This window comes from Suillus subaureus, assembly GCF_016647635.1.
Source record: "Suillus subaureus strain MN1 chromosome Unknown BJ212scaffold_6, whole genome shotgun sequence".
Lineage (NCBI taxonomy): Eukaryota > Fungi > Basidiomycota > Agaricomycetes > Boletales > Suillaceae > Suillus > Suillus subaureus.
Genome location: NW_024538562.1, coordinates 1,190,415 through 1,216,055, shown reverse-complemented (window position 1 = coordinate 1,216,055; position 25,641 = coordinate 1,190,415). Strand labels below are relative to the sequence as shown.

The window sequence follows — 25,641 nt, the reverse complement described above, 5'->3', positions numbered from 1 at the left end:
ATAGGGGATCCAGGAATGAGTCAAATATGGGGTCCAGAAATAGGTCCAGAAAGCATGGGAATATGATGGGATCTATGTCTGGCATATGGGATATGACACTTGGACAAACTTGGGGGTTGTATTTATTGTGCCAGTGATTGTGGCAACCATGGTTTGTTCAATGTTGTGATGTTCCTGACAAGTCATTTGGCTAATGTGTGAGACACCAGAACCAAAATGACAGGTGCCAACACATCTATGGTGTGCCTTGTAGCATGTATCAAGCTCCTCTTCCCCAACAACTTCCTTGCACCATTTTAGTGGATGGTTACCAAAGAACTTGTGGCCAGTGTGAAGCATGTCACCAACCAGAAAATATCTTGGGTTTGCATAGGCCCAATCCCCCCAGAATTGTTGATAGATGCTGCTGAGCATCAAAGCCTTGGCTTTGTGTTGGAATAGTGGCACACTCCAAGGATTAACACATTTACACAAGTTGTAAATGAGCCAGAGGGTGTGAGTGCCTGTTCAAGGGGGATGGAGGTGGGAGGTTCTGAAGTCTTGTTGCATGGCCATTGTAAGTGGTGATGCATTCTTTGCAACACATGCAATAAGCTGTGCCTCAGGGAGATTGGCCATACATGTGATGAGGGGAGTAAAACAGTGTTGGATATAGCCCATTGTTAAGGTCATACTCAAGGGCTAACTGGATCTGAAGGGCTTCAGCCTCAGCTCATGTGCTGTGCCCCTTACTCAAGTATTGCCCCTTATTTCAGGAAGGTAAGGCTAACATGTCTGGAGGGCCAGACAGGTAGCATAGTGGATCCAGATGACTTCTGGATGCAGGATAAGTATTGTAAGGCTAATCCAGATGAGTCCAGACTAGAAACTAGTGATAATGGCTGTCATAGACAGAGGCAGATGCAGATAGACTATAGGAATCAATCCTAAGTCTCAGAGGGTGACGAGAGTAGTGGTACTCAAGTCCAGAGGACAGGAATGAGCAGAACTAAGTTGATATTTGAACTGAAGTGTTACAGAGATTTACAGGAGGTTATATACTATGGGTATCTAATGGAATGATCAATCAGCAGGGTCCGAGGCTATGTATGAAGCATATGATAGTCTATTGGTAAGTAGAAACGGATCACAAATCATGAAACAGAAATGAAACATAGGTAGCAGATCAGGGAGCAGGACAGATATACAGATAACTGAAATACCGGAGTTAGGGGGTTACTGAAAGGAGATGAGTGCTGGTTGTGGATTTAGATGAGTCGTGGACTGGACCAGACAAGGGGATTACTGAAAAGAGATGAGTGCTGGTTGTGGATTCAGATGAATTGCAGTTGATTTCCCACGCCTTCAGATTACCTTACAGATGTCCTGTGTCAGTCCATTGTCTATCCTACTCATCAGTACATATTTTGCCTTGCCTCGTGTGTTGTAACAAGTGTTGCAGTCTTATTACATGTCTTTACATATTCTTACTGCCTGTCTGTCCTGTCCCTTCTGTTTCCAAGAGGGTTTAGCTAGTATAAAGTGCCTAGGGTGACTACTTTGTATTTACTTCCCTTCTACAGTATTTCCTTCCCTTAGGTTTTACTTAGGAGCAGTCACCATTAGTGCACGCTTTTTAGCCCCTATTGGTTACCTTATACCTGGACACCTTACCTCAACTTTCCTTACCCATGCAATCAATACCCTTGCCCTCACTTGCTACCTGTGCCATTCCTTAAGACTTCCCTACCCCCTACCCTAGCATCTCGCACTTCCACATCAACCACTCATTGACCACTCATTGACCGCTCATTGACCGCACTTCCGCATTCCCGCGCTCTACATACCCATGCTCCTGTTCCCACGCTCTGCGCACTTTCAGGTCTTTAGTATTATCGGCCATTCTCAGTAGCAATTCCCTTGAGGGTTGAATGTTCTTGCTTGCAAGTGTAGCAGCTAGGCAGAGCATCAACCTACAACAATATTTTTGGTTAGGCACTTTAACAAGTGACTAGCCATTGTTGAGTTTGCACACTGGTCTTCATGGTGACTTTGCATCTTGCAAATATGATGTCCATGCACTTGTGAAATAGATGAGTGTGAAGTAGTGTCTGGAAATCTGGATAAATGTCAAATTTTGGAATTGGAATAAATCCGACACAACACCATGCATGAGCAGTAGCCTTCATTCAAACTTTGGATTGAATATTGCCAATTGTGAGGAATATAGGATGCATCTCTAATCCTCCTGACTGCTGAGTTACAGGGGTCTTGTCAGATGCAAGCATAATGGGCACCATGGTCGCACCCTCTGGAAGCTGGTTCTGATATGGATCACTGAGTAATCCTTGTCATGACCAACAAAGAGCTGTACCTGGATAAAGAAAGCCCTCTCACCCAAGAAGAACTCACCATATTCACACTTAGCACCAACCATAACAATGTGAGGATCATATATCATGTGGTTCACAAAAATTAGGTCTGTGAAGAGATCCTGGGCAATTTCAAGATCATCTCACCAGATTAATTATATTGGCTGTCCAGTAGTGTGGTTGAGAAACTCAAGCATTGTTGATTGCCACTCCAGGCCACCTGGCAATGAGTCAATCCAGCCAAATAGCTGGTCTACACTCTTGAAAGATGGACGGGGTCATGTTTTAAACTTGTAAATGGTCAGTGTATGTTAAGAACCATGTTGCTCAAGGGAGAGAGAGACTGACTCAGAGGGGCTTGGCCTCAGCTCATATGCTATGCCCCTTATCCAAGTGTGTGTCCTTCATTTCAGATGAAGTCCGATGATGGTCTGATGAAGTCCGAAGGACTTCCAGAGGCTGGCTACTCTGGTGGAGTGTGGGAGGACTTCCAGAGGAGCATGGAAGAGTTCCAGAGGAGTACAGGAAATACTCAGAGGAGTTCCCACTGCACAGGAAGTGGAGAGACCCCAAGGTAATATCTCTATGGGAAACAGGATGGAAGGATAGGAGGTCCAGAGGACAGCAGGACAGCAGGACAGGATGTTTGGAAGTATGGGGGACAGGAGGACAGGATGTCCAGAGGTACAGAAGGAATAGGGGCTACATTGGATGAAGTCTGATGTAGAAACAAACAGAGGTAGACTACCCTAAGGTAGAGTCAGAGAGACAGGAATTGGACCTAAGTCCAGAAAGATAGTAAGTGCTGGAAAGGCAAGGCTCTGGCCTAGGGAATCAATCCCTAGGCCTGATGGATAGGACCAAACTTAGGTGGACTAAAGTCTAGGAGAAGATTTGGCAAGTCTAAGTTGAGAGAACAGGAACTAAGATGATGAGGACAGATCTAAGATGATATTCAGACTGAGGACTCTACTGGAGTTATACAGGGGTTATATACTAGAGGCTATCCAAGAGGATCAGTAAGCAAAGGAGTAAGGCTATGTACGAGCATGCAGTAACACATTAGTAAGTGAGATGGAACATAAGTAAATGAACTTGGAGATGAAACTAGTACAAGGATCAATCAGCAAGATGGAAACAGAGATAACCAAGAACTGGAAAGGCAGAGATGCCTAAATGGGGATAGGTGCAGGATCTTGGACAGAGGGTGAGAATAGGTCTGGAGATCTGGGGATCTGGAAGGCAAGGCATCACTTCAATCTGTCTGTCAAAATGTTCTGCAGCTTGGATGGGAGATTGAGGAAGCAGAGTGCCACAAGCTCATCCTGAAGGCATTTGAGAAGGAGGAGAAGAACCACCTGGACATGGCAGAATTGGACTATTGCTTCTTCAAGCAACTTGTGGTGAATCAGGATCTTTCATTGCTGTCCCAGGACACCAAATATCTACAAGCTGCACATGATAGCAAAATTGAATGCTTAGCTTCAGCTGATGAACATATGTTCCAGATGTTGGACATATTGCCACTTGCTGCTAAAGGTGAGGACTAAGGACTATGAGAGAAACTAACTGCTACTAAGGGAGCTCTACAGCAAGACCTGGATGCAAGACAGAACTTGACCCAAAGGACAGCTACTGAGAGAGTCCTCAAAATGACTGAGGGAGACTCTGAAACTGAACAGGCACTAGAGGACATGCAAAGTGCAAATGCTAGAAGAAGCACAATTGAGATGTGCATGAAAGCATGCTGGGGCAGTAGAAAGTGAGAGCGCATGCAATGGGGGTCTAAAGTGTAGGGGCAAGGGCTACCTGGAAACTAAATCCAGTGAAGAAAGAATCAAGCTGGTGCGAAGTGGTCATGTCTAGGCAGGTAGCATGCAAATTTGGACTTTTGAGACTTTAAACTTGCTCTGATGCGCAAACTACTGCTACTACACAGGGGTGGGGAGTGCTAGGATACAGTGCTCTAAAAAACTATAAGTCCCTTCTCTATATTGAATGCTAGGTGATGCTTGTAGCATGGAAGCAAAGCAAGTAGGTAGTGATATCTGTATGTAATGGTGCCTATGCACATGCATGTGCACTTACAGCACTGTAATTGGTCTGGAAGATATGTTAGAGTGATAAGAATACAATAAAAATGCACCAGTGGACTTTAGCGAGGACATGGACAGGTGGACAGACTGTAGCGGAGGACCTAGAGTGGGTGTGCGAGACATGCAAGTGTGTTTGCATGCACATGGCAGTTGCATGTTAGCACACAATAGCACAAGTGACTTATCCTGAGGATCAGAGCTGGAGTGTGAGTAGGAAGGGGTGGTGTACTGTCCTATCATGGCCATATAGAGGTGCAAGTCTCTACACTGCCAAATATGTCACTCACAGGCTGCCTGTATACCAAAACAGCAGCAATACAGAGTATGAGCCTGGTGATCAAGATCACAATGATAATTTCAGTGGCAATGAGTTGGAAGGTACTAGTGATTTTTCTGCTCCTAGATATGTGAATTACTGAACTTATCTGTGCAGATTGCTAATAGCTCACCAATGCAGTTTAGAAGTTACCATCAGCCTGTCCCTGTCACAAAGTATGTTTAAGTTGTTTTCTCAGCATATTTCACATTCTCCAGAACTTTGTTGTTTGTAAATGTACTTTACTTTTCTGAATGGCAGAAGAATCAATGGCCCACCATTGCGCTATTGATCAGCACATACAATACCATCAGGTAAATTTACATCATTAACACCTTGAACTAATACTATGACAGCCATGCAAAACCCTCCAGCAAGATTGAGCAGACAAAAAGCCAATCCTGTGCAGGTGAGTCATAAAGTTTAATTGCTCTTACTTGTTACTAACGTTGATGATATGTACAGCAATGGTTCAAGCCAGGCATCCATTCTGAGATAAATCTGTGCAGGCAGGACATTACTAGTCAGCTGGACCTGGATGGCAATCACACAAGAACACCATCACAGTATGAATCCTTCAGGCTGCCTGAACACATGCCTCGACTGGATCAGTCCCATCTCAACAGCTCTACACCCCACCTCAGCAGTTCTATCCCCTGCCTCAACTAGTACATCAACCCCCACACTAACTCCAAGAACAACAACTATATCACCCCCAACCTCAGCTGTACCACCCCCAGCCTCAATATCACAACAATCAAATGGCACAGACGCAGGCAGGTGCTTATGCAGGCGCCTATGCGCTCCTACAAGCTGACAGCACACCATCCCACTCAGTTCATGGCCACTTGCACCACCCACCTCAGATCCCCATACATCAACCAGGTGATCCCTACCCATGCTACCCCCAGTCTTCACATCACAATGTACCAGCATTGAATGATCAGATGGTGCAGGTGCAGGCAGATGCTTATGCAGGCGCCTATGCTCTCCTCCAAGGTGAAGGTGCACCGCCCTCTTCACAGCCAAACATGGACAGCAGGCATACATCCCAGTGGGGTGCTGCCCATCTTGTTGCCCTTGCACCACACCACCTGGGGGAAACTGTTCATGGGGAGAGAACACAAGGTGTAATTCAGGTAAGTGATCTCACATTCTGTGTTACAAACAAGTACTAATCTACCACACTCAGACAAAAAGTCAAATCTCAGACACCAGTAGATGTTGGTGTCAGGCCAGACTCCCCCCCACTCCTGAATTACCATCAGTCTTGCAACACACAAACAATGTCCCTGTCCCTACTGCCATGCATGCTAACAATGAATCTATTTTGCCAGTCATGACACTTACACAGCCAATGGCACACAGGTATAGGGAACTTGCAAAAGAAGATCTTTATGGCCTTGTATTTAAAGTCACAACTGATACAGATGCTGCCCCAGACACTACTATGCATGATGCTATGATCAACATGGCACTGCAGACTGCCAAAACAGAGCTTTTTGGTCAATGTAAATTTTATTGGTGTCTAAAGTGTTGTATCACTGATCTTTTCATTTATAGCTATGGTCAAGGAACTGAAAGGAATACACGACTACATGGTCTCATCATTGGCTGATATGTACCATGGGTTTAAAGCCCATGCAATGAACATTGTCCATCTCAGCTACAACCTCTGTCAGCCCTTATTTTTGCCAGTTGACAATGTCTCACATAAGGAGTCTATCATTCCCAAACTGCTGAAAGACTTACAGTTTCTACATTTATTTGAGAAGGTACATGTAAACTTATGGGACATACAGTAGCTGATCCTCAAGACTAGACTGCCAACAATCAAGAGATTAAATGTCTGTTGGAGAATCCGGTCCTCATCCACATGATCATCAACACATTAGCAGGAGGACTGTTGAAGGTGTTGGATGGACAGTTAGACAGGCTCTTCAGAGTCTGTGGGGCCACTCTCTACTGTGTGCTGAAGGCACACATCACAGGCAAACTCAAGGATGTTTTGGTGAACTTGCAGACCTTTGATGATATTTACAAGGAGATCATGGACTATATTAACCAGATGATTCATACATCAGATGATTTGAGCGCTTGGTTTGATGCAGTACAGCAACAGATGATCTACTGAGTCAAACACAAACAGTAGATCAGTAATGCTTTGTATTTAGGTAGACAGATAACCTCTGATTGTGCTTATCACTAATCATGTCAACCTTGATAACACAATGCTGGCTCTCACTTGTTCTCACTTGCTTGTTTAACTTTTGATTGGCATTTTTGGCATAGTTCCTGGCTCAATGCAGTTCAACCGAGACTATGCCAAACAGGGATTGTTCAACGATAGTTTTTCAACAGGTCCAAAACCTGATGCTGGTATCACTACTCAGCACTCACCATCATCTACCTATCCAATGCTCCTCCTTCATCAGAGCCTGGCGCGCTCACAAATAGCATTTGGAACACACAAGGATGGACCATTCAGGAGTTCCTTGCTCCTAAAATTGTTCTCTTCTACCAAGTAGATTGGACCCTATATCTTAACGACCGCTCACACAACCACAAGCAGTCTGTCAGTATCATGAGGGAGTTGGAGGATTCAAATGGCATAAATGCATGGGCACTTATTGACTTCCATCCAGGGACAAGAGATGCCCAAGAGAAACTGTGGTGGGTGTCAAACCATGATACCACAAGGGAGGAAGACATTGCATATTCGCTGTTTGGGATCTTTGGCATCCATCTTCCTATAAGCTATGGAGAAAAAAGACAGAACACACTTGGGTGACTCTTGCAGGAGATCATAGCCCATTCAGGTGACATTGCAACCCTTGATTGGGTGGGACAATTGTTCAACTTCAACAGTTGTCTCCCAGCCAAAATTTCCTTATACAAAGCTTCATCATATACACTGCCATCTCTATCTGAAGACAAGATGCAGAATTTGGTCACTATGCTGCAAAACAAGGAGTCAGCTTTGAAATTATATACCACTCTTGAGAACCTCAATGTTCCTCACTTCACAAATGCCAGACTGCAATTGCCTTGCATCGCATTTCCTCTCACAGAAGTCAGGTGGAGTCCTGCTGGAGACAGAGACAAATGTTTCACATATGAAGTCAAGGCAAATGGGCTAAAAGACCTGCTAGTCGCAATGAAAGACAGGCTTATTCAATTCTCACCTGCAAGGTGTACTCAGCAGACATTCTTGCTTGTCCATCTGTAGAATCAGTATGATCTCAGGTTGACTAACTTTGCAGATGAGGTGCAGAGTGTAGAAAATTGGCGCAAGCCTGGGTCTCTGTCAGATGATACATTCTGCAGCTATCCTGGATACAGCAAGCAGGCTACATGAGAGTTGAGGTTGATCGTTTGCCTTGGACAGCCTTTTGGCACACTTTTGTTAGTGCAGCAGTGGGGTGGTGAGTACAAGAGAATCACTTCAGATAACAATATCATTGCACAAGTCAGGGACATGGCTTCTGTTGATGACATGATGGATGTCAGGATGCTGGAGATATTGTAGCTGTGAAGAACAGGACAGTTTTATTTCATTTGACAATGCCTCCACATGAACAGTATCCCTAGAATATTGTGCTGCCTCAATCTCAATATTGTATCATATATTGTCTCATCTACATCTACATATTGTGATACACAGATGAGCTAACCTCAAAATCAAACATCTGATAGGGAAGAGGCAAAAGCCTGGTGCAAGCACTTCCTAGAATCATGCTCGTTCAGAATTGTCCAGTTTTTCTGGCACACCTCTCAACAACAGGCAAATATTGCAAGTGCAAAATAATTCTTCGAGAATAGGGGTATAACTCAGGGAATTGCACACACACAACAAACATGATATATATATCATGACAAGGTTCTGAGTGACAATGATTATTCAAATGCTCCATCCAATGATGTGTACAACCTAATATATGGGCCTTGCCTGCGCACGCTTGTTCATGCACTCTAGTGAATGCAGATCAGTATCTCCCCTTTGCAATACTTGGCCAAATCATTCATCAGACAGTGCAACACCCTAAGATTCGAAGTTGGCCCACACAAATGCAACATCAAGCACCTACTCAATGAACACAAAGGAATGCAAGCAGTTTTGAAGTACATTGTGTGCACAAGACATTTTGAACACATCTTTAGCGATGTCACCCCCCAAATGAAAAAGAGTAGGTGAAAGAGCAGATGAAACAGGACATCAAACCTGCTAGTGCCACACATCTCCTTGGCCAAGAATATACAAATTCCCTGAATTGCTTCACAAAATCCAAGCATACCCCCTGTTTACAGTCTCCAGCCTCTTCACCCACCTGTGGATAGCCTTCCACCACCAATGCATACAACTACATAATTTGAACTTGAATTTACATTTCTGAATCAGTAGATATGCAACGGGGACCTTTACCAGGAGTCTTTCCGTCAGGATACCTTGTCCACTGAAGGGTGCGTATCTCAGGAGTACACGGTCGAAACTGCGACTGCACAGCATTTCTCACTTTTGGACGCGCCAACCAATGGAAAGCTCTACGTTAAGACACAACTACGAATTGTCCTGCATTAAAATTAATGTTTGTATGCTAAACCATCCCTGTCATAGAAACGTAACGAGGATTGCTTCCGTCTCTTGCAAGTCTATTCCAGAGCAGATAGGTACGACGTCGACAGTTAGGGGCCCACTAACTCTACCGTCGCTAGTCTCGTACGTCTGGCCTCCCCAGGTCAGGTTGGCCGTATCGGAGGCATACCTACGCACAGCTTTAGCATCCAGACCACAATGATTATGAAATTAATACATACCCAATTTCTAGCGTCTTCACACTCATATTATCAGAAGTATATCCGGGACCCGTGAAAGAGAAATCGATGTGAGTCGAGTTCCTTGCGCCAGCGTCGGAAAAGTAAGCGACCAAGTTTATGAAGACGGCTTTTGAGAGGACGCCATGCTCATAAAATGCATAGCCTGCCACATTATCCTCGTCGATGGAGATTTCGACTGCCTGCGTGGCTCCAGATGACCCGATAGCCTCTGCGGCGATGATGGCTGCGTAGTATGCTGGTTGTACGTGTGGTGCCAGCGGTTCAATTGGAGAACCGTCGAGGATTGAGTAGTTGAGTGTCGTGGGTTGGATCTGCGCATAAGAGGATTGAGTGACGCTGCAATGATTCAGATGAATACTGACCAAATTGTACTTGTAGCCAATACCGTCGTGGAAGTGTAGGCGACTGATGCCGACTTGTGTGGCATACAGAGTGTAGTCAAGTAACCAGAGGGCGGCGCCGGCTGTATTGCTGACATCTAGTAAAAAGGACGATCATATGTAAGTGATTGCGGCTTCTGTTCATGTTATCGACCTTACTAGGTGCACCGTGGCAACTCATACCTATGAGCAAGTCAGCAAATCTAGCACTGTGTAACAACTCTCAGACAATAACTTACTGTTTGTCTCCCCGAGGATGTAGTCCAGCCCCTTAGCCAAGGTTGCTTCGACATCAGGGCTAAACGCGGATATATTGCCACGGATATAGCTCTTGGTCATTAAATCCTGCAGCACAGCTCCGCCGCCAGTACAGAATGAGCCGCTGTAATGGTGCTGCGAAATGCTAACCACGGGATTCAATATTCAGCACGCTATCCAGTTTCTAGAGCTGTGTTTGACGTACGTCTCGATTAGTTGACCTGCAGGAGATTCAAGGATGCCCAGATTAAATATAGCTTGCGGAGAGAACCCGCTAAGATTGTTGTGAGAAGACTCAGCGAAAGCGGCTCCAATTAATTTTGTGTATGAACAGTCGGAGAGGTTGGCTGTTGTCGATACGTTATACGCAAATTCCTCCCACCTTCATACTGGTCAGCACCGATGAGGACGTCATTGCCGTGAACTTACTCAGATACATATTCTTGCACATTCCAGCTGCTGTTGCGGCCCTTATTGTGGTAGTACAGATCGGCCTCGTTGCCGATTTCGATGAACTTCAGAGTGATATATTTCTCTACGACGGCAGGGGAAGAAAATGCGTTCATGAGGGCAACAGTTTCGAGATAGGCTGCCGTGAGGTTGTATTCCCTGAAGTTCACGCCCCAGTGAACTTGCGTACCTGAAAATAAAGCGAGTTAGTCGCTCGAGTGTCCCCAGAAAATTAGATTACCATTTGGAAGATGAGAGATGATGTTATAGAAGCCTTGGCCAACAGTGATATTGGTAGCTTCTGGGTATGGCCTTATTGTGCTCGAAGGAGGGAAAATATCTTCTCCGTACTAGGCACTAGTTAAGCACACGAATCGATTCAACATGAAAAGAAATTTACCTCGACGTCATAGCTGAAATCAGTGTGGTCCTCCGAGTCAGCACCTATTCTCACGAAGGGAGGAGTATTCGTGATTTGGATAAAGTTATCAAGGACGTTGTTAAAGAATGTATTCGGTTCTGTTGTTCCTGCCCAATCGGTCCATCTATCTTGCTCGATTGAAAGCGAGACGAGGTTCCCCATAAGTGGTGCTGCCCCCGGAGGCGCGGTAAGAGGGATTGTGACCTCTATTGCCGAGACAATTGGAGCGATGAGCGTGATGAAGTGGGCACTCCACATCGTGAATCGCGGGATGGGGGACATCTGCTCAGTTCTGATGCAAGCTTAGAGTGCAACTACGAGATACTATTGTATATGGTTGAAGGAGGGCGGGATGAGTCATGACCAAATCACGATCTGCTGGCCGTCTTTATACTGAGCCTCGTGCGTATACGTAGCTAGTCACTAGGCTATGTGAATTATGATGAGGACGTGACATACACGAGACTTCGAAATCCATTAAAATTTTAGCGGGTTTTCTCCGAGAACATAATCACGTCACAGCCAGAGAGAACATTATGCGCCGCATTCAAGTTTGCTACCAAGCTTTGCAACTGAAGGATTAAATTATGAGGAAGATGGCACAGATTCATATTCGACTGACAACACCAGGGGGTTTGAGGCCAGCCCTCGAAATTGTATGACTATACCTTGGCATCGCGAACTTTAAAGCTTAAAGGTGCCGGTGAGTTCCGGGAGATATTGATCAAGTGACCGACAATGGTTGACGGAATTGTCATTCTTTCAACTTCCTGATCTCCCAACGCGCCTGCCATTCAGACAGCGCTACAGCCGCACGGCGAAACACTGATCTCTAGGACTCCCTATCGCACCTACACAGGGCCAAAAACTGGACCTTCGCATCGTTCAGTATTACCTTCGGTTCCCTTAATTGCTGTGGAGGCCCCCTTCCGATTGCACTCTTCGGTTTCAATTTTCCTACTAGTATTACACAGCTGAATGTCTTCGCTGGGTTTCCAGCGCGACCTTACGAATCATCATCACTGCCTTTCGTGAGATGGCGCTGGCTAACTGGTCATGTATATACGCTCAATAGCTGTCGCTACTTACTAGTTGGCACAATCACATTGTCACCGGTCCTTTGTTCGCGCCCGGCGGCACCTCCCCTGGGCGTGGATTTTGGTGCACCAAACACTCCATGATATTACTGATCAGTCTAGTTCGTTTCAGGATCATGTCGGCATCTTGCACATCCTAAATGGGTCACATCGCTTGCATCGTCGTTTCCGAGAGCAGCTCTGCCGACATTGACAAAACATGGATTCACGTTATTCTCACATTTCGGGTCTTGGTCTGTACAACGCCCAATCTCGGGTTTCATTTTGAGGGTTACAGCATCACCATCCCTACGACGCCACTTCCCAGTGCGTTAGCTCAAGCGTCTTCCCTTTGCGGCGTTATCGTTCACGCGATAACACACTCGCTATTGCTCGTCCCTCCATTCAGCTCTTACCTTCACATTCTCCCAACAACATCCCATTGCTGCATCGGACGCGTCGATCCTCCCGTCGACACCATCCTTTTTGCATGCTCGTTCAGTCACTTCTGCACCTGACAGTCGGGTGGTCTTTTCGTTTGGGAACTTATCTGCAAGTATACTGCATGACGAGCTGTTGGGCATTATAGGTGCTGTTTTATTATCTATTCACGCTAACCTGCACGAACCCTACCTCGTCTTCACAGATCACAAGAATGCAGTGCACTTGGTTTTCCAAGTGTTCTACTCTACATCTGGAACACTCAGTCGGCACGCTCGTTGTACTAATGGCTATGTTCCCTCCTGCATCTCCTTCGCCTTCACTCTTCTGGCCTGCTGCTCACACAGGCAGTCTCACACCAGAATGTCTAGTTAATGATCATGTAGATCGCATGGCCTCTTCTGCGCAACAAAGCAATGAAGTTCTTCCCTCTTCACCACTTGTAACATTTGCCATAGATGACTATACCATCTTTGCGCCTGGTTATGGATTAATTGAGTGTAATTTGTCTTCTTTCGTTGCTTTCCAGCTTAAGGGTGCTTATGCGTTGAATGACTCCTTCCATCCGGCCAAAGCATTCTGTATGGCAGTCATCACCTGCCCGACTCTCTTACACACGAGCGTCTAGCTCATTCTCTGTTCCCATGCAACTATATGTCTGATCATCGCAACTAGACACTGCGCAGATGCGGCATCGTCGTTTTCGCGATACGCCACCTTAGTGTCGTGATGCTTTTGAGACCATACACCATATTTGCTCTCTGCCAAGCCTTTTTGGCTATCCCTCGTGCACATCATGATAGCGTGCAACTCTGTGATGAAACCTCCTTGCTTCCTGAGGGAAAATCTACAGATTATATCCGGGAGGTTTTCAATGGAGCTGCATGGCGCTTATTTTCTGATCACATGGGGCTCTGGCCACAATATCGAAGGCGTTTTTATGTGGGTATATTACCCCTGCTCGTAGGTATTGTGGCGAATGTTGGGACACAAGTAGGTGTTCTACCCCCACCGTCTAACGTCTCGGGCAGCACTCAATCATTAGGTAATATGGGTGTCTCATCCCGATAGCCTGTCAGTACGACAATGGGACCCCAGTGGGCTGTTGTCACGATTAGCGCTGGCATAGCATGTGTATAGCATTCGGCTTGCAGGTCATATTTAGGGAGAATACAAACGATGTGTCCGTGCTCTCAATGCTAATCCTTTCTCCCGAGTTGCACATTTGTCACTCGATGATTATTCGTACCTTTTGTCACATAGTTTGCGAGCTTTGCTTTGATTCCTGGCTTGCTTAGTTCGTAGTTCAACGTTGAGCCATCACTTGAAGGTATGGCCAAATAAAATCCTTCGTAATCGCCTAAACCGGTATGCTGACATAACCAACAACTCCGTTCTGCTCTCTATAGTCCACCATGACAGATGTCCGTGCCCTGCTTAAAGCCAAACGCCAGGAAGCACGTGTAACCCATCCACTTGCATCTTATACGACAACCGGACAATTGCGATGCTCCGTCTGCGGAACGAATATCAAGCATGCATCTGCTTGGGACGGTCATCTTGGCAGCAAAGTACACCGTACGAACGTGTCTCGTGCTAAAGAAGAGGAGAGGGCTAGGGAACAGCAACAGGCTATACAGGAGGCTAAAGTCACTAAAAGAAAGGCAGATGAAGATTCCCCTGGCGGAGATGCAGCCAAGAAGCAGAAAATTGAGCCTACTACCTCAACTACTCGTTCCAGCGCGTTTCCATCAGACTTCTTCTCTGACCCGTCAAACGCACCACCGTCCCTTTCAGATGATTCGGATGACGAAGATGTCAACTTATCTACAGTTACTCCCGCGAAGGAGTCGGGGCCACACGCTGCTGCCGTCACTCAACCAGAGCTTGACCAAGAGTGGATCAAGTTCCAACAGACGGTGATTAATGTGCCCGATACACGCGAGACATATGACCGGGCAACTGTATTTGCGGAACCGGATCTCGTTTCTGACGTGGCAGAAGGTTTCCCGCCCCTGCAGGGTGAGACGGATCCTCCAGAAGTTGGGGCTAAATTAGACCCGGACGAGGAAAGGCGGAGGAAGGATCAGGATGAAAGGGAAATGATCATGGACCGCTTATTGGATGAGGAGAGGGCGCAAGAAGAGGCGGACATGAAAGTCAGTGTAATGAAAAGTAGGTTGGAGGCGTTGAGGATGAAGCGAGAGGCTGCACGGACAAAGCCAAAAATTGCGGTGTAGCAAGGTTTTCGACAATCAGTTATTCCCCCGATTGACTCTGATCATCATATGTACTAGGTGTAATATGCCATGATTTAATTGCATGGCATATATTTGGCATCTACACAGTACTTACCGGTGCTCCATCCGAACCTACAACTATATAGGCCTCGTCCACGCGCGCTTGTTCGCACATGTATTTTTAGCGCGGGCTATCACTCATCGCAAGTAAATTCAGTGCACGAATGAAGACTTCTACATTCAATCATAGCTGGCACTGCTTACACGAGTAGATCCACGAGCAGATCGTCTCAAAAGCTAATGCAAATCGACTTTGACACGCCCGCTTCCTCCGTGATACTTGGCTCAGAAAGTACGAATTTCTTCGGTTTCCTCACAACAGAGTCACGTCTTCGGCCCTCTTCACCCACCCATGATGACATTCCACCGGTATAAAACTCATTTGAAATTGGAATTCCCGAATTCGTAGATATGTAATGAGGATCTGTTGGTAATTGGTGGTTGCCTGGATCAATCCGATTCTAAATTATCTCGATCGTGGCAGGTACGATATGCTGCAGAATGATCAGCTGTAAGAACAGCAACCCGATAGCTGGGGGACGGACCGAGTCGTTCTAAATCGATGATGGAAAACTATGTGCGACTTCGGGATGTATTCCCTTGAGTACGGGGCATTGCTGGACAAGGTGTGAGCTTAGTTGCGCTGGGGATTAGTACGAGGGGCGTAGGGGAGAGAGAAAGAACAAGCAGCATGTTGTCATTGACAAGGGTACACAATTAAAGCTTGAAGTCGCGAACGAGTGGTGGCTCAATCGCGTGCAAAGTTCTATAGCTCGGCAGTACAACGGAGGCCGAACGTTCTTGGCCATCGGGAAAGTAGATGAGTTGAAAAAATGTTTCATCCGACGAGCGTGAAAGCTTGCAGTGGCTGTAGGCATAATTAATTGGACAATTTATATTTATGGCTTTGGTATATCTGCTCCGTCCGATGGCACCTCGTGTTGCATCCCTACCCAACGTCTCCATTCTAACCCTTGCTTGTGAACCATCATCAGAGCCAGCATCACCGGCAAATACCACAGGTAATTTTGGAACGATATCCTTGCTTCCTTTTCTCCACAACGCCGCCACCAGGCCAAAGAACCACGAACGCAAATTGCGTTCGGAACTAAGCTTGTGATAGCAAAGGCCCATGTAGTCAATCCTGACAGGGGGAACAAGATAGAACAAATAGGGACAAGGAGTAAAGAGTGGCGGAGAGCCACGAGAGCATTCTTTTGTGGGTTCAGCACACATAGCATCTTGTAGCCTGCTTGGGCATAGGAACCTCGAATAAAATGCGATAACGAGTTGAAGTGAGGGAATTGCCAACTGTAGAGCAGCATGAATAGTGCGAACGCGCCAAGGGGGTTATCGATCATGGACATGTCTAGTGGTGTCTCTGTGAGGAACGAAGGAAGAAAAAGGTGAATCGGGTAATCTGCAGATGGGAGTATTTTTCCACCACAGGCCGTCCAACCCATGACCGGCGGGATTCCACCAACGACTGCGCCAACCCAGGTGTTGGATACGCTTTTACGTTTCAACCAAGTGTATGCCGCTGCATAGAGTACAATGTTGGCTACGCCAAGACAAGCTGTAATTGGGCTCGCCATGAACCATAGTACTGCAGGACCTGCTACTCCTGTCACAGCAGCAAACCCCGCAGCATGTAAAGGGGAAATGGCTCTTCGAACCAACGGCCTTTGGCGGGTGCGAGCCATTTGAGCATCAAAAGGTATCTCTTGGAGTTGATTCAAAGTATTCGCCGAAGCCGAACACAAGGCCGTGCCGACAGCTGTGGAGAGAAGAATCGGGACAGTCGCAGGAAGTGGTGAGAGCGCGACCCCTGACATTGCAGTCAAGACGACCAAGATGGTCAGGCGCGACTTCGCGAGCTGCGCGTAAATCTTTAATAGGCGTTTCGGGGTGAGTACTTCAACTTCTTTGAAGCCAGCGGGGGCGACATGAACTGCATCTGGTTCTGCAATTGCATGTGCAATGCCCCGGACGCGAGTTATGTCGGAAGCCTTTAGCCCATCACTGCGAGCAGACCACTGTTGATTGTGGCAAAAGAAGGAAGTAAAATCTCGACGCGCAGAAGACATGGTGTACGGTCTACTGAAAGCCGTAGAGGCCAGAAACTTTTGGCTAGCGAGAGAGCGTGATGCACTTGATGTGCGGGCAATAAAACTTTTGCTACATGACTGAAAAGCATGTATTTCTCTCATTTCTGAATACAGAGCAGTGATTTTTGCATGAGCTCGCTGTTATGGATAGCGGCGACTGACTCACCTGCACCAGCGCACAGACCAAGGTTCCAGTTAGCGGAGTTTGAACGCCTTCTCACACAGCGACTCGTTACACGTTTCTAAAAAGTTGACAGGTGCGCTCGCACAGCAGCTTAGTGAGCTCTTGTAATTGCGCCTCATCGTCGCAAGGCTCCGTTGTAATACCTTGCCATGCCTGGCACACATCTCCTCCCACCAAATCTTTTAAAACTATTTGCACCTCGACCGCCTCTTCCTTATGCACGACCAGTTGGCAAAGATATCCACCGTGTAACTTCCAAAAATGTTGATGGCGTTGCAAGTATCCTAGCGCGACTCAAGGAGGCCTCAACTGCAACATTGATCGCAGGGAATGGCGAAGTTGGGGACGGGATGGAAGAAGGCGAGGAACCTGCATTCACACTAGCCGAAGAAACCAAACGACAAATTCGGAGAGAGGAACGCAAAAAGAAAAAGACAGAAGAGTTCAAGATCGCAAAGGAGACCTGTGAGTTGTCATTTTCGTTAATGTGATGTAGGTCCGCTAAGCACTTTTCATCTTATTTCTAGACAAGCCTGCGGATGACGCGGAAGCCATTGGAGACCCATATAAGACGCTCTTTATATCACGTCTGGTTAGCTCTATCGTCATGTTGATTTTGCGCATTTCGCTCACCTTTCATGCAGAATAAAAACGCAACCGAAAGTGACCTCCGACGCGAATTCGAGAGTTTTGGCACTATTGAACGGGTAAGACTAGTGCGGGACCAGAAAGGCCGGTGCAGAGGCTACGCATTCATTGTCTATGAACGCGAACGAGATATGAAAGGTAATGATGGTAAAAGTGTTGTTTCTTTCATTTGTACTGAGCTCTTTTTAGCGGCTTATAAGGAATCTGATGGTTTGCATATCATGGGAAAACGCATACTTGTTGATGTCGAACGCGGCCGGACTGTAAGAGGATGGAAACCTCGTCGTCTTGGTGGAGGTCTTGGCGGACGCCCGAAACCAGTCGAACAACCTGTATTACCCCCTCCGAGAGTTTCCAGTGGACGAGGCGGTTTTGCAGGAGGTGGGGGCGGGGGGAGGGGTGGAGGATTCGGTGACCGAGGCGGATTTCGCGGCGGTCGCGGTGGCGGATTTAGAGGCGGCGGTGGCGGCTTTGGGGACCGGGGTGGCGGCTTTGGGGACCGGGGTGGTTTCCGTGGTGGAGGTGGAGGTGGCTTTCGAGGTGGACGTGACGATGGCTACAGGTCGGTTCAAACATTGGACATAGTTTTTATGTGTCACTTACTCTCTCAACAGGGGTGGTCGAGGCGGGGGCGTTGGTTACCACGGAGGTGGATTTGGCGGTGATGCTCCTGCTAATGGCTTCGGCCCTCCAGGTGCTCAAGCTCCTGGTGGTCCCGGGGGCTTTGGCGGTCCTCCACAACAAGGCTATGGACCACCAGGGGGTGGCTTTGGTCCAGGTAGAGGCGGATTCCGTGGAGACCTCAAACGTGAAGGACCTGGTGGGTATGATGACAGGGACGCCAAGCGACCGCGATATTAGTTGCGGCTGGGTGAGATACGTCCAGTTCTTTTTCGGTTCTCGTGCTTCTTGCTTCAAGTCCTATGATTCCGCGCTAGGTGGGGTGTGTAAGTACTGAACGCTTTTGTTGTCACATTGCTCTGCAGCCTTTGCGTAAGTATCACTATTTTATTGCTAGGAGATGGCGTATTTTTATTAGTGATGGTTAAGGCAAGTGTGAGTATACAAGATGCTATACAACGACCTTCAACGATAGCAATTATGATGTACATATCTACACATATCTTGGTGATCAGTACGCTTGACGAGATGACAGCGTAGCGAGAATGTGACTGATGTTTATTATGTGAAGGCCCATGCTACATTTTGTTCGGAAGATTTTCGGGCCAATCAGCGCCTATCAGCACCCGCCTATTGCAAGGCTCGATCTGAGATTTCTGACATGTCGCCCGTGGTTACACATCAATGGTCAAAGCAGGGTCCCTATACGGTACTGTGACGGTAAGTACGTACGTACCCTTTTCGTATCAGTTCCTATCGCTGGCGGTGGGCAACCTTGGGCAACATGCAGTGTGACACGGTTAGCTGTTATCATGAACCTGCGTGTCATCCAACTCAACTTTCCGTTTCCCGCTGACTCCAGATTAGCCCATGAAAAGTGTGGTCAAGGATCGCCGGTAAAACCAGACTATCGGCTTCTTCGGGAGAGAACGTCACGGATCACAGGCTAGCACAGCCTGAGGCAGAACGTTGACATGTCTGATCGGAAGTCGATCCTTAAAAATGTTTTCTACAAAACATGACAATCTTGCTCGTTTGACAGCACGGTGCGATCCTTGGTATGTGAACAGAATTATGTATATGACTGCACAACGATTCAAGTGAGGCATGCAGGACCCTGTTTTTTAAGCCCGGAACCGTCCGCGACTCCGCGTACTTTTTCTATCGAGACGTAGAATGTTATATGCGAAAAAGGCTAGTTCTCATGTTGATCATTTGTTCCGAACTGCATAGCAACTCCCGGTGCCGCAACCTTTTTGTTCAGCCGCACCTATCCAAACATTCACATCGGTTTGTTTCAGAGACCGGATAAGAAGCTGAGTTCAACTTGAAGTGCCAGCACACCAGATCATGATGCGGCTTCTTCGGGTGCGGTAAGTAAGCTTTGCTTGCTTGGCAGACAGCGTACAAACATGCGTATCTCCCCGCCAATGGTAGCAGTTCCTGGGACCCATCAAAGATTCAACTCAGCCAGCTACCCGAATCCGACAGATCTTATCATTCCAAACTAGTCATCATTGCATGCAGGATTACAGCATTACGGACATGACCCTAGTACCCAAGGATTCCGCTCGTTTGGAGCACTGACCATCAAACTTTATAACGCTCTGGGCACCGCGTTCAAGTTTATCTTGCTGTTTCCAACTTGCTCAAGAGGAACGTCAAAATTTTGTGGATGCGTACGTCGCAGTACGGAAGTAGACATCTCCCCCAACTACGGTTCCTTGGTTGGTACCCCGATCCGGTGAGTTCCCTTATTTTGGCTTTGATTCGTACCTTCCTCTCTCCTTCCTTGCGTGAATCTTCCTGCGCGACCCATCATTCTCCTTCCTGACTTGCCTTTTGAGTAGGCTGCGCGATCGTCTGATCTGGCGTACGATTGGCCTGCCACCTCTCCGACCTTTTCTGGCTACCTTGTCCTTACAAGGGCCTGAACCGTATCTTGTTCAACTCAACAACTTGACATACGGGCAATCGATCTCCTCTTTTTACGACTGCACCAAAAGCCGCTCAAATAAACAAGTGAAAGGGATAACCTCCCTTGCTACGATCGTCTGCTTTTTGCTTCCTACCTCTGCCGCTGGACTTGGGAACTGGGTGCGAAACCTGTACTCCAGAGCGCATTTTGTGCGTTTGTCTCTGGGTGCCCATGGCACGTGCAGGATATGTTGGCCAGGATGAGCTGCTAAGGCATCCTTTACACTGCGAAAATCCTCATACTGCGTCAGACTGTTCGCCTTCTCCCGTTAGCTCGTCAGCTCAGTCTCCGGTCAATGCTGGGGCTGTCCGACCCAGCTCCGCGTCGTTATCGGACAGCAACGAGGCGGATTCCAGCAAAGTCCCATCTTCTGGTCCACAGAGGTCAAAGTCCATCAGCGGCGTGGGAGCCAAGTGGGAAAGAGAGAAGCGGAAGCGTTCACGTGTCACTCCTGAACAACTTATCCATTTGGAGCGCTTCTTTTCGATGGACAGAAGTCCCACTGCAGCGAGGAGGAAAGAAATCAGTGACTTATTGGGCATGCAGGAACGACAAACACAAATATGGTTTCAAAACAGGTCCGTAAATTCTCTACAGCGCGCATGCACCGCTGATAACGGTCCCTCAGACGTGCAAAGGCCAAACTGCAAGATGGCAAGAAGGGTCGAGGGGACAGCGCTGAAACCCCACCGGATACCCCCCCAGAATTGGCGACCGGATATGAGGCAGAGTTACATAGCCTCATACATGAAGACGAACGTAAGTCGCCAGACTTTTGGAGCCTGGTTTCTTTACTTATGCCGTCTTTGCTACCAGCGGTTACTATAATTCCGTGCAATGATTTGTCTATAGGGACGTGGCGTCGTATTGCAACCGCCGTAGGGAAGCATGATCTCGTGGCTTACCTGTGTGACGGCAAGCGGTGCTTGACGTGGTTCATCCACTCAGCAGGCTATGGCTTTAAGATGGAAATTCCTTTCGACATTATCGTTCATACGGAATTTACAAACGCGGCGCCAGGGTCAGGACTGGCTTCATTTATCCTTTCACAACCGCCAACTTTTTACCTTGAGTCCTTCTCGAGCCCCGGGCCCACTCGGCAGTGGAAAAAATGTGCGGATTGGACGGAAGGACAACAAGCCACTAAGATCCTGCGTCATGACCTGATAGGTTCAGCGGTACAGCTTGCACACCTTCTGCGCCATCTGAACGCACATGCTTCTGGGTCGGATATTCGTCTTCATTCACCGTCCTATTACTCTCAGGAGCCGCCGCCACCTCTCATGGAGGTCCCCCAACCACCCATGGCAATTTTAACAGGGCCTGCATACCCATACGGTGGAGATGCCGGCGACTCTAGAAGGGCAGAAGGTCCTGTCCACATAAGGAGAAGGTCTTTTTCAGGTGGCACCATGCAATTGAGTCATCTGCATCGCCCCAGCCATCAGTCTCTCGCTGTGGACTTACCTGTCAACCCGACCCCAGGGCCACACTCAGCCCCGTACGCTTCATCATCTTTCTCACTATATTCCAGTCGTAATCACCCATCCATCCACTTATCGTCTCATTCATCGATGTTCTCGGAATACGCGAACTCCGTGTCATCGCATAGTGCATCGCAACAATCTCAATCCCCAGTCGACTACGGTCCAACAGATACCCATAGTATTCCCCCGCATTCCTATTCATCCGCACCGGTGCATCATATGTATGATGGTACTATGTCGATGGCTTCTCCATATTCTAGCAATGGACCAACCCCTAGTTCCTCTACCCAGACGCCATTCGTTTCCCCTTCACCGCCGTTGTTGACAACTCCATTTTATCCTCCCACAAATGAATACAACACACGGGGCTGAGCCTCATTAACTCACAATACCTGGTTTACCATATGAATCTGAGGAAGCTGTAACCCCCTGGACCTTTGCGCTACTTCGCATGGGTTGCCCAATAATTTTTTGCCTTCGTTCGCGGTACAAACTTCATTCACCTTCACTTCACAAGTTGATTTTTAACATTTTAATACCCTACACTGCTTCGCTTCCACATCTTTAGTACGGGGTCCGTCATTCCACGCTCCATAGGAAGCATATCTTCCTTCACTGAATGCTGGTATACATCATTATTTAATATCTTACTTGTAACCACAAAGACACCTTGTCGCACACCGTAGCTTGCACAGTAGATGGTAATGAATCCTCCATGCCAGCCTCGTGGTTTCAGAGTCAAGAACGGAACCGCCCTGATAACACGCAGGTGAGATTGATGAACGACTAACATGAAAACACAATTAATGAAATGGGTGGTATGGATACAATATGCCGACTATATCTGATTAAGTTGTCGCTGCTCCCGTTCTCTGCTTAAGCGGGCGCTGTAGGTTTTGCTAATCATGTTGACTGCGAGACTGTGAGCAACTACATGACAGGGTATCTCGACCAGAGACTCACATGTTTCCAGGTAACGTTCGAGACATCGAGACAGGCATGTCTAGATGTGAGAAAATGTCAGCATCTTCTTTGCAAACTCGATGGGTACACCCACCTCCTCCGAGCTAGACAAGGAGGGTCCAGGCTTCGTTACGCACTTAGCGAAGCATTTTTCGTTTGTTTTCTAAAAGTATTTGTTACTGTGAGCACTAGTAGCGATAGTAAGGATCACACGTTTATAAGCTCCTGCGCACTGGCTAGGGCAATCTCGGAGCGCACACCATTCATCACGGCTTCTTTTTTTGCAGTCATGTCTATAAATGACTGAGTGGCAGTTAGAATTGCATGACTGAGCGTCGCATACCTGACGGAGAACTAGACGATGACGATTTGAAGAAGTCGGACATATTGCAAACAACGAGGAGCCAGTGGTAGAACTTTTAGAACGACTTGGTTGTACGAAAATCCTCTACGACAGTCCCAGGCCCTGCGTGACTTCGGAAGCAATTGGAAACTCTAATAGCACGGAACTCACGGGATCTGATGACGAAGACCATTGGCTCGTACTGCGATCACAGTGTTACTAACAGCAGTTTCATACGTTCATGGGTGCACGGGAATCCATCGGACGCAACACTGAATCCGAGGATGCAGTCCCCGACTACTATGAGCTACTGGGTGTCGAGGAATCGGCAAACAGCGACGAGATCAAGGTATGATACGGCTCATATTAACTTATCAAGTGTCTGTGGTCTGATTATCATCAAGAAAGCCTTTCGAAGATTAGCTCTTGTTCATCATCCTGACAAGAACAAAGATGATGTCGAAGGTGCTACCAAAAGATTCGCCGCTATTCAGCAGGCATATGAGGTGCGAGTTCTCACCCCAAAGAATACGAGTCGAAGGCTCATCGCACGTCGGATCGACAGGTATTGAGTGATGACCAGGTTAGTACTTGTTATTATGCATTCCTCTGTATCGCTCTTGACTGTACTATGCAAGTAGGAAAGAGCCTGGTATGACTCTCACAAAGCATCTCTAGCACCAGAACCTGATGCAGAGGCCGTCTTCGAGGACATTCGAAAAGGCGCCCCACCTCCCCGTGCCCGTGACAGAGGCCTGACCGTCAGGCACCTCGCTCGATTTTTTGATGCTACCGTCTGGTCAAGCTTTGACGACAGCGAGAATGTACGTTCCGTATATAATGCGTTGCCCCCATAACCGCAATAACATATACACTATGATCACTACTTGTACTCACCACCACCAGGGCTTCTTCACAATTTATCGCAACCTCTTTACACGCTTAGCACAGGAAGAGAACCTCATCTCTCAGATCGAGTATCCTAGCTTTGGAGATGCCTCCTGGCATTGGTCCATACCCAAATCAACAAATGAGCCCGCTGCACGCAATTTCTATAATGCATGGATTAATTTTGCGACTCTCAAGGATTTCGTATGGATGGAACAGTGGAATCTTGCCGAGGCACCCGATCGTCGAGTGCGACGGTGAGTAATGGTGTCTAGTCGCATTATGTGGCTGAATATTTTCCAGGCTCATGGAGAGAGACAACAAAAAGGCCAGGGATGAGGCAAGAAAGGACTATAATGAGACTATCAGAGTAATTGCTCACAGTTACATTTTACTTGAAAAAGCTCTCATTATTGGTGCACAGCAACTGGCTACTTTTATTCGCAAGCGAGACCCGCGATACAAGGCCCATCTCGCTGCACAATCTCAAGTTAACAAAATATTATCCCAAGCCAAAGCCCCCACATCTGGGTCCTCCACACCACGTCCCCAGCCCGCCAAGCCTTATGTAGAGCAAGCCTGGCAGAGAGCGGGCGGTATGGATTATGATGCTGATGCTGACCTCGAGTGGGCAGCAGGTGAAGGCAACCCAGAGGAATGGGAGTGTGTCGCATGCGGGAAGACGTTTCGTAGCGAAGCTGCATGGGATAGCCACGAGCGTAGCAAGAAGCACATGCGTGAGATCGAGAGACTGAAAAGGGAGATGTGGCAAGAGGAAGAAGCACTCGGGCATGGTCCGGAGGAGGGAGAAAGCGACGATAATGAGGTGGATGGAGACTTCGATAGCGAGTTTGTTCCTCCACTCCCACCAACGCCCTCAGAGCCGGTACTCGAAAACGGAGAAGTCGGTTCACCCCCAGGGGGACTCCCGGCTGAAGATGACCAACTCGCGCACAAAAAAGGCAAAAAGAAAAAGTTTAAGCCCCAAACAAGACCATTAGACGATGCGTCAGCACCCTCCATCACACCACCAGAAAGCAGGGATGGTTTTCAGGATATAATGTCTTCCCAGCCCGAGCTTTCAAAGCGGGAAAAACGAAAGCTCCGAGAAGCAAAGAAAGCCGCCGATGTTGTCAAGGCAGAGCACAGCATGGTCTGCACTTCTCCCTCCCGCAATTGCTCTACTGTGTTGATATACTTATAGGTTTGCAACGTGTGCAAATCACCCTTTGAGAGCCGCACGAAGCTATTTGCACACATCCGCGAATCAGGACACGCGCTTGCTGAATCCGAAGACCCGGCGCGAGGGAAGAAAGGGCGCAAGGGGCGATAGTGGTTGGGTTGATGATAAAGATCGCCAGTGTATGCCAGATAGAACATGAGTCACCGGAACGCATAGCATCTCGACTGACACCGCAGAACTTGCACTAGGATGTGCTAGGTCATGAATGGTACGAACAGCATAGATATACAATCAGCTTGATAAAATGTCCAGT

At 47.5% G+C, this 25,641-nt stretch overlaps 10 protein-coding genes across 10 annotated transcripts; 7 read left to right on the top strand and 3 right to left on the bottom strand.

The window, feature by feature from the left end:
* Positions 1–4,723: 4,723 nt before the first annotated feature.
* On the top strand, positions 4,724–6,897 carry BJ212DRAFT_1297215 (uncharacterized protein; the record flags this gene model as incomplete). The annotated part of the gene is made up of 9 exons (XM_041332555.1): positions 4,724–4,825; positions 4,881–4,939; positions 4,982–5,077; positions 5,120–5,172; positions 5,376–5,431; positions 5,489–5,902; positions 6,118–6,274; positions 6,327–6,538; positions 6,586–6,897. The coding sequence occupies 9 exons, from the start codon at positions 4,724–4,726 to the stop codon at positions 6,895–6,897; spliced, it is 1,461 nt and encodes a 486-aa protein (XP_041196682.1).
* Positions 6,898–7,140: 243 nt separating this feature from the next.
* Positions 7,141–7,554, top strand: BJ212DRAFT_1547695 (uncharacterized protein; the record flags this gene model as incomplete). The annotated part of the gene is made up of 1 exon (XM_041341885.1): positions 7,141–7,554. A coding segment is annotated over one exon (414 nt), but the record flags the coding sequence as incomplete, so codon positions are not given.
* A 1,723-nt stretch (positions 7,555–9,277) lies between these two features.
* Positions 9,278–11,643, bottom strand: BJ212DRAFT_1334634 (glycoside hydrolase family 79 protein). Its single transcript, XM_041334883.1, has 9 exons — positions 11,088–11,643; positions 10,929–11,037; positions 10,667–10,877; positions 10,443–10,619; positions 10,219–10,382; positions 10,139–10,162; positions 9,962–10,077; positions 9,579–9,910; positions 9,278–9,526 (listed from the first exon to the last, which is right to left on the bottom strand). The coding sequence occupies exons 1-9, from the start codon at positions 11,388–11,390 to the stop codon at positions 9,373–9,375; spliced, it is 1,590 nt and encodes a 529-aa protein (XP_041196680.1). The 5' UTR covers positions 11,391–11,643; the 3' UTR covers positions 9,278–9,372.
* Positions 11,644–12,654: 1,011 nt separating this feature from the next.
* On the top strand, positions 12,655–13,302 carry BJ212DRAFT_931549 (uncharacterized protein). Its single transcript, XM_041344374.1, has one exon. The coding sequence runs from the start codon at positions 12,840–12,842 to the stop codon at positions 13,251–13,253; it is 414 nt and encodes a 137-aa protein (XP_041196679.1). The 5' UTR covers positions 12,655–12,839; the 3' UTR covers positions 13,254–13,302.
* A 450-nt stretch (positions 13,303–13,752) lies between these two features.
* On the top strand, positions 13,753–15,342 carry BJ212DRAFT_931384 (uncharacterized protein). The gene is made up of 3 exons (XM_041344373.1): positions 13,753–13,955; positions 14,035–14,869; positions 14,923–15,342. Exon 2 carries the CDS (start codon positions 14,041–14,043, stop codon positions 14,863–14,865), a length of 825 nt encoding a protein of 274 aa, XP_041196678.1. The 5' UTR covers positions 13,753–13,955; positions 14,035–14,040; the 3' UTR covers positions 14,866–14,869; positions 14,923–15,342.
* Positions 15,343–15,824: 482 nt separating this feature from the next.
* On the bottom strand, positions 15,825–17,012 carry BJ212DRAFT_1297212 (protoheme IX farnesyltransferase; the record flags this gene model as incomplete). The annotated part of the gene is made up of 1 exon (XM_041332554.1): positions 15,825–17,012. One exon carries the CDS (start codon positions 17,010–17,012, stop codon positions 15,825–15,827), a length of 1,188 nt encoding a protein of 395 aa, XP_041196677.1.
* A 183-nt stretch (positions 17,013–17,195) lies between these two features.
* BJ212DRAFT_931157 (uncharacterized protein) lies at positions 17,196–18,894 on the top strand. The gene is made up of 5 exons (XM_041344372.1): positions 17,196–17,682; positions 17,745–17,809; positions 17,862–18,003; positions 18,055–18,427; positions 18,480–18,894. Exons 1-5 carry the CDS (start codon positions 17,367–17,369, stop codon positions 18,724–18,726), a joined length of 1,143 nt encoding a protein of 380 aa, XP_041196676.1. The 5' UTR covers positions 17,196–17,366; the 3' UTR covers positions 18,727–18,894.
* Positions 18,895–20,635: 1,741 nt separating this feature from the next.
* Positions 20,636–22,323, top strand: BJ212DRAFT_1477773 (uncharacterized protein; the record flags this gene model as incomplete). The annotated part of the gene is made up of 3 exons (XM_041339601.1): positions 20,636–21,042; positions 21,093–21,223; positions 21,281–22,323. The coding sequence occupies 3 exons, from the start codon at positions 20,636–20,638 to the stop codon at positions 22,321–22,323; spliced, it is 1,581 nt and encodes a 526-aa protein (XP_041196675.1).
* Positions 22,324–22,556: 233 nt separating this feature from the next.
* On the bottom strand, positions 22,557–23,399 carry BJ212DRAFT_931130 (Tim10/DDP family zinc finger-domain-containing protein). Its single transcript, XM_041344371.1, has 5 exons — positions 23,258–23,399; positions 23,128–23,207; positions 23,009–23,077; positions 22,915–22,954; positions 22,557–22,863 (listed from the first exon to the last, which is right to left on the bottom strand). Exons 1-5 carry the CDS (start codon positions 23,298–23,300, stop codon positions 22,790–22,792), a joined length of 306 nt encoding a protein of 101 aa, XP_041196674.1. The 5' UTR covers positions 23,301–23,399; the 3' UTR covers positions 22,557–22,789.
* Positions 23,400–23,498: 99 nt separating this feature from the next.
* Positions 23,499–25,478, top strand: BJ212DRAFT_1265241 (DnaJ domain-containing protein; the record flags this gene model as incomplete). Its single annotated transcript, XM_041330470.1, has 8 exons — positions 23,499–23,606; positions 23,662–23,763; positions 23,823–23,840; positions 23,899–24,081; positions 24,164–24,402; positions 24,449–24,515; positions 24,570–25,298; positions 25,350–25,478. The coding sequence occupies 8 exons, from the start codon at positions 23,499–23,501 to the stop codon at positions 25,476–25,478; spliced, it is 1,575 nt and encodes a 524-aa protein (XP_041196673.1).
* Positions 25,479–25,641: the final 163 nt, after the last annotated feature.

Bases quoted from the DNA above. Each gene is read 5' to 3' on its own strand.
- BJ212DRAFT_931157 (XM_041344372.1), top strand. From the start codon at position 17,367: ATGCCTGGCACACATCTCCTCCCACCAAATCTTTTAAAACTATTTGCA. The intron at 17,683-17,744 runs GTGAGTTGTCAT...TCTTATTTCTAG, and splicing joins CAAGATCGCAAAGGAGACCT to ACAAGCCTGCGGATGACGCG. The intron at 18,004-18,054 runs GTAATGATGGTA...AGCTCTTTTTAG, and splicing joins ACGCGAACGAGATATGAAAG to CGGCTTATAAGGAATCTGAT.
- BJ212DRAFT_931549 (XM_041344374.1), top strand. From the start codon at position 12,840: ATGCAGTGCACTTGGTTTTCCAAGTGTTCTACTCTACATCTGGAACAC.
- BJ212DRAFT_931130 (XM_041344371.1), bottom strand. From the start codon at position 23,300: ATGTCCGACTTCTTCAAATCGTCATCGTCTAGTTCTCCGTCAG. The intron at 23,078-23,127 runs GTGTGATCCTTA...AAATACTTTTAG, and splicing joins GTGCGCAGGAGCTTATAAAC to AAAACAAACGAAAAATGCTT. The intron at 22,864-22,914 runs GTGAGTCTCTGG...ACAGTCTCGCAG, and splicing joins CGAACGTTACCTGGAAACAT to TCAACATGATTAGCAAAACC.
- BJ212DRAFT_1334634 (XM_041334883.1), bottom strand. From the start codon at position 11,390: ATGTCCCCCATCCCGCGATTCACGATGTGGAGTGCCCACTTCATCACG. The intron at 10,383-10,442 runs GTACGTCAAACA...TCCCGTGGTTAG, and splicing joins GCAGGTCAACTAATCGAGAC to CATTTCGCAGCACCATTACA. The intron at 10,163-10,218 runs GTAAGTTATTGT...ACTTGCTCATAG, and splicing joins CATCCTCGGGGAGACAAACA to GTATGAGTTGCCACGGTGCA.
- BJ212DRAFT_931384 (XM_041344373.1), top strand. From the start codon at position 14,041: ATGACAGATGTCCGTGCCCTGCTTAAAGCCAAACGCCAGGAAGCACGT.